Consider the following 6,694-nt stretch of genomic DNA (forward strand, 5'->3'; position numbering starts at 1 on the left):
TTTTTAATACCTTCATATAAAATTAGCACCTCTTTTATATACCGATTCTTGTTATAGTCACAGAGGATGCTAAGAACAAATGCATTGTCTATTGCAGGCTGAGAACATGCATAGCACAACACTTCTTTATTGGGATCGTATTCAGTTACTTTATCTGATATGTCATTCAAAGAATTAAAAATGAGTGGAATGGTAACAACATTCTTGATTTCAAAGGAGCATGTTAAGCCACAGCGGCCAACATTTGTTGTTAAGCACCTTTCATAAAGTTCCTCAACTGTACCATTAGTTAATAAAGTCTTAGAATACTTAATCGATGATTCATCTCCATAAGTTGTAAATACAACAAGCTCATGCATAAGAGGATCATAAATAAAATCATCTACTTCAACACCAAAGTTTTCTATTTTTTTTACAATAGAATGTATTAAAAATAAATTTGCCTTACGTATATATTCCCTCATGAACTTCAAAATTTCTCTTTCATTATTTGCTCTTGACTCTTGTTCCTTAACGTTTGGCAAAGCTACACTATCTTTAGTATCTCTCAGTTCGTGATATATAGCGATCCTTTTATTACCCGTCTTATCTGTTCTGACCTGCATTTTAAGATTTCCACAAGGACAACAGAACATCAGCTCAATAAGTCTGATTTCAAATGGCGTCCACTTTTCAGAAGAATAAAAATGAACCTCAATTTCTTCCGTGAATCGCTGTAAAAAATTTTCTAAATGTTCATGAACAACTTTGCTTTTTTCCCCTTTCCATTCTTCTTCCCCCAAGGCTTTCATTTCACTTTGGACTTCTTCAAAAATTGGGCCTAAGAAATTCGATAAAGCACACCAAACATGCATGTCATTACGATATCTCCAAACTAAAATATATAAAAGAGAAACATCCATTTGAAGACAGCGCCATGCAAGGAGAGTTCTAACCAAACCAGGATGTAACATTTTATGTGTTTTTACAATATTAAGTAATTTGGTTTGTAATCGAGTTACCTGTTTTCTGATTTCAAGTCTTATGTTTGTTAACATCCCTTTAACATTTAAAGCTACGGCTATTCGGAATGACCTACATTCATTCTGTAACATAACTGTTTGTCTTGGTGGTAGATATTTAAATATATTAACGAGCATTTCTAAAGGTAGATCTTGGATGCGTTTTTTCCAGCCAAATAAATCCATTGGTGAAGCAACTGACCGAAAAAATGTACATAATTTTTTTACTGCTTCCATTTTTTTTTTATTATTAACGGTGAAAGTGATGTTTGTTAAATGAGTTGTGAACAATTAATGGTGCTAATTGAAAATACTACAGCTGTTGCAAAATACATTGGGAACTAATTTTTTTGAGACAAATATTATGATAATATTTGAAGTACATTTTATATATATTATTCATATTTGAAATATTGAATTGCTTGATTTGGAAAGATAATTGTAAAGTAATTTTATCAATTAACTCATTTTTTTAATGCCACAGTATTTTTTCTAGTTATAACATTCTCCAAAATAACCTCTAGAGGATATGTGAAGGCTTTGAATTCAGATTCTGTAACCATATGTTTTCTTTTATGTACTTAATGATTAGGGGCAATAAAACTGTAAAATTGGCGTTACTATAATAGTATCTAAGAAAAAATGAAATCAACAAATAACTAATAAAAATATTTGTAAATGATTTAAACTATTTTTGCAGATATTAACTTTGTTTCCCAAGGAGGGAATTAATAAGGGAAAGAATTTTTTTGGGTAGATAAGAACTGCAGCATAAATATTCTATTCTGCTCACTGCAGTTGGTGTTAAAGTTTTTTTTTTGTTGTTTTTCTTCATAGCATAAAATAATAAGTTCAACAAAGCCAAGCATTAAGCTTATTAAACTGAAAGTTGAATTAATTTTTATGCTTTGAAATATTGATTTATAATGTTTCTATATATATATCAGTTATTTTTATATCCATTGAAATGGTGAAATACTAAAAATGTAATTTGTTGCTATGAAAAAACATAATAGACATTATATTAGACACATAAATAAAAAATTGCAAAATTTAATAAAAAATTATATCATTACTCTATTAGACAGTAGTTTGTTTTATTTGGAGGGTTTTATTATTATAAATAAATATATCCTTTAATTATTCTGTGGCTCATCCCTTTAAAATAATATTAGAGAAATATTTTATGAGCTTTATTAGTTAAATAGTTAAGACTAAGAATAGTTTTTATACAGTTTAAATGTAGATATGGATTGTCTATTTTAATGTACAATAGTCAAAGTGGGGGAATATTAAGGAACTGACTAGCAGTCTACAGGTTTCAAATAAAAATAGGTGACAAAGGTAAGAGATAAGAGATATTCGAAACATGGTTTTCCAGGAAAAGGATTAGTCAAAGGTGATTCCAAGGTTTTTAATGGTTGAATAGAAGTTTATTTAGTTATTGTTTAGGAATAGGGGAAACCTTTTTAATGAAATTGTTGAAGCCTGTTACAATTGCCTTTGTTTAAGTATGGAAAACCACATTCAACTTCAGCTTGTTAGATACTGCCCATTGACTTATGCAGTTCAAGTCTTCTTGAAGTTTCCTAATGGCTGGTAAAAAATGGGAAAGTGGGAAAGACCGGTATATTTGAAAATCATCTGAATAAATATGATATTCAGAGTAATGGATGTATAAGGGAAGGTCATTAATATAAACAGTGAATAGGATAGGAAATAGAGAGGAACTCTGAGAACTCTGGACTACCACAGGAGAAGGGGGGAGTGTTTTAGAAGGGGTTGGTCTGGAATGACTGCATATTGTGACTGTTCAGAGAGGAAGAATTTGAATCAGCACATAACACTGTTGGGCATAGGAAGAGCCTTCCGTGGCTAAGGTGCTGCTCTTGTGGTAGGCCCAGGTCTTGCCACCCACTGATCTCAGATTGGTATCTGAGATCAGCGGGTGGCACTGGGTCTAATCCCTTTTGGAGCACTGACTTTTTTCATTAAGTGGCAGTCCCACAAAACGAAAAACTTGACCCTCCATCATGGTTAGAATAAGTTGGCCACCTGTAGATAACCCCATATGTCAGAAATAACTAGGAAGGGGGTGATAAAAAAAATGTTGGGAATAGGAAGATTTCATAGTTTAGCCAGAAGGATGTTTTGGTTACATAGTGAACTATGTCAAATGCTTAAAAGAAACTGTTTAGAATTAGGACAGTGAGTTTTTCATTTTCAATGGTCTGGAAATCATGGGTAATTTTAAGGAGGGTGGATCGTGTTGAGTAGCCAGGTTGGGAAGGGCAGGGAAAGGAATAATAAGGGAATTTTTTTTCTAGGAAGTCCGAACATTGTTTTTGTACTAGGCATTTTAACGGTTTTGATACGTTAGAGAGGAGAAAAATGGGACAAAAATCATGCAGTGTGGAAAGATTCAAAGTTTTGTTCAATGGGTGTTCTGGGACAGTTTTCTTGGGAGAAAGAAATATGGAGTTTTTCAGAGAAAAGTGGTAAATATGGTGGAGGGCAGGAGTAAGGACTGGGAGATAGGAATTTATTAATTCTACTGGAATATTGTCAGGTCCATAATCATTGGTGTGGGACTTTAGGTATCACCGATAATTTTTGAAGTATACTCCATTTAGATTTGGGATCAGGAGCATTAGAAAGGGAGTGATAGATGTGAAGGGATTTAGAACGTTGAACTGCAGATTGGGTCACTTTCCAAACTTGTTTGTAAGACATAAAGTCTACAAGCAATGTAGTTTGACAAAATTTTGTTTCTTGGGGCTTCTCTTTGTCTTATATCTTTTTTTGGGGACCATCTAAGATACAATGGGACAGAATAAGGTTCATTTCAAAAGGGGAAGATGAATATTTAATTTATTTTATTAATTATTTTTTCCTTTTTGTTATTAAGAATTATTTTTTTTTATCAAACAAGTTGATCAGTTAATTGTTGTGGGAAAAAATGAGTCTGTCCAACAATTTTTCTTCATTTCAAAGAAATTCTTCATTACTATCAAATTATGAAATTTAATTATGTCATAAAAATTGAAATATTAAACTTGAATTTCTCCATTTAATTTTTTGTGACGAATCATTCTTCCTATGGACAATAGTTTGGAATAAAACTGTTAATTTGAATCAAAGATTTATGAAACTTCTTATACTCAGCACTGATGAAGCCCCGCAAAATGGGGCAAACGTTGGTTACCAATAAATATTTATTGGATTACTCAGACAACCTGCCTACAATATATTCCTACATTTATATCTATTATAAATCTTCCAATATGAATCAAGACACACAGGGCCACTGTAAGATTCATAGCTACTTTCCATCTCAGTGCCAGTCTTCAAAATCAGTGGACCCACCTTTATTAAAACTAGTTTTACTAAACATTTTATAATTTGGATAAAATAAAAATGTAAGTATTTAGAATATATTTATTACAAAAATACAGTTATAAATCCAAGCATGGATTACATTAGTGAACCCCACCTTCAAATAAAAAAAAGAACTAAATGAGTATTTTAATCTTATAAGTAAAGACTATCTTTTAAAGTATTACATGGCACCTGTTAGTAATTTTTATCTTATTAGTTTTCAAACAGCTTAAAAATAATTGTCATGGACCTATTGATAATGTGATCATTAACTTCGTAGGAAATTATTCAAGTTTATTTACAAGGTATATTTCCACTTTTACACTAGGTTAGAATTTTTAATTATTTTTGTTTTTGAAGTGGCTAGAGTTAACAACTATGAAATTTATTCGGAAATAAATACAAATAACAATCACAGTTTTTTAAAATAATAAATGCTGTTCAGGTTGAATTTCATTTTTATTCAAATCTGTTTCACAATATTTAGCTAACATGATACACCACCAACAAAATTATAAATTTTATTCCTAATACTGACCCTTTTCCATTTTACTTATATAAAACAGAATGGGTGGAACACAATTATCTATATTTTAAATCAGTTTCTCAAATTATTTATTTTCCTTGAAAATTAATAATTTGAGAAGAACATTTAATTAACATCACATTTGTAAATTTGAATTTATTAAAATTAATACATTATTAATCATATTTGCCACTAAATATAATAGCACCACTTTGGCATTCAATCACCAACTACCAATAAACTGTTTTCATTTCTAAACAATACATTACATTTTGTTTTTATTTGACAATTTATTTGTTAAATGAAAATAAATATTAATAAATAGTTGAATTTTAATATTTAATAATTTAATTTTTTTTTGTTTTAAATTTTAAACATTATTTAACAAAGCAAACATAATTTAGTCAAATCATATAACAAATATGGTAAAAATTCTCTTTGACTGGCTGTACATTATCGGTCAATTACGATTTCTATTTACAGTTCTTTCATTCTTATTTACAGCCTCTATTTGTAAATGCCCAGCAAGATGTCATCTATGTTGAAGTTGAAGAATATAACTGATTCTAATTTATGCTTTTATCACATTCTTCTCTTGTTTTTTGATTTTTTCACTGTATGGAACTTTAGGAATAAAGGCACTGAAAACAGCTCCAACTGTTAAGAAAATAAAATAAATCATTAGCATTAAAAAAAAAAAAAATGAATAAAATAATAATAATAATTTACTTACGTATTATAACACCGGCACATAATAGAATTGGAATAACACAACTGACATCAAGGAGATGACCAAGAACTAAATTTGAAAGCATAGCTCCTAGTCTCCCTGACATCACGCACATGCAGATAGCTATACCACTGAAAAAGAATGATTAAAATCAATATTTAAAGGTTTAAATATGATGGTAGAATACGAATACTTTAAATATATTGTAATATCCTTTTTTTGAGTAAGTGGTTATATTTTATGTATAAAGGGTTTTTAATATGTTTTTATTTTATGTATTGTTTCAATACTCTTCATTTGCTTTGCTAAACCATAAAGCAAGCTAACCAATTTTCATCAGTAAAATATGCAATTACAAAAGATATCGTTCAATGCCAAGAATCGAGGCTCGTGTTCTTTCAAAATTCCATTGAATTGTGGCCATGTTGAGCAGATTTAAATATTTTAAAAACTTTATTTAACTTCCCATCATAATTGTAGTTATAGTAAATTTAAGAAAAAGTCAAAGTTAAGAATAAGTATTAAAGAAATTATTCATAAAGGAAATCATAAGAAAAAACTCAAAACCGTAGTGCTACAATCGATTTGAGAACGAACACCTGTAGAAGAGGAAGGAAGAGAGCTTGGTTTTTGTAATCATTCGTTGTTTAGGCGGTGGTGGAGAATGATCAAAGAGTCACACAAGAAGAATAGGGGACTCTTTGTTTGGATCACCAAACAACACACTTCAGTGGATGAGAAATGAGTTGAAAACTTTTTGAGAACTAAGGTTTTGTTTAAAGTCAGTGTTTGTTTACTGAAAGATTGTTTACAGCATGTGTTAGTTTGTTGAGAAAGAGGAAAAGGAAAACCTTCCATCATCAAAAGAAGATTGTATAAATTGGTTAGTGTTGTACAAAATAGAATTTAAGCAGCTTTCTAAACCTAGCTATTAAATAATTTAATTCACTGTCATTAGTAGCTGAATATATGTTCTGATTGCCTAAAAACCCGCCCTGAGATTAAGAGTCTATAATATTATATATAATTAAAAATAAAAATTCTCATATTTAGCTAATA

General features: G+C 30.0%; 1 protein-coding gene across 1 annotated transcript in view; it reads right to left on the minus strand.

Moving 5' to 3' along the window:
* Nucleotides 1-4,456: 4,456 nt before the first annotated feature.
* LOC106684346 (synaptic vesicle glycoprotein 2B) overlaps nucleotides 4,457-6,694 on the minus strand; it is an 85,497-nt gene continuing 83,259 nt past the window's right edge. Inside the window, exons 10-11 of the mRNA XM_014426373.2 lie at nucleotides 5,639-5,766; nucleotides 4,457-5,562 (exon numbers count right to left, since the gene is read on the minus strand). Of these exons, the coding sequence (XP_014281859.1) occupies nucleotides 5,477-5,562; nucleotides 5,639-5,766 (214 nt within the window). The 3' untranslated portion in view covers nucleotides 4,457-5,476. The remainder of the gene's footprint in view (nucleotides 5,563-5,638; nucleotides 5,767-6,694) is intronic.

Source organism: Halyomorpha halys, unplaced genomic scaffold, assembly GCF_000696795.3.
Source record: "Halyomorpha halys isolate HHAL.00 unplaced genomic scaffold, Hhal_1.1 Scaffold571.1, whole genome shotgun sequence".
NCBI classification, from domain to species: domain Eukaryota; kingdom Metazoa; phylum Arthropoda; class Insecta; order Hemiptera; family Pentatomidae; genus Halyomorpha; species Halyomorpha halys.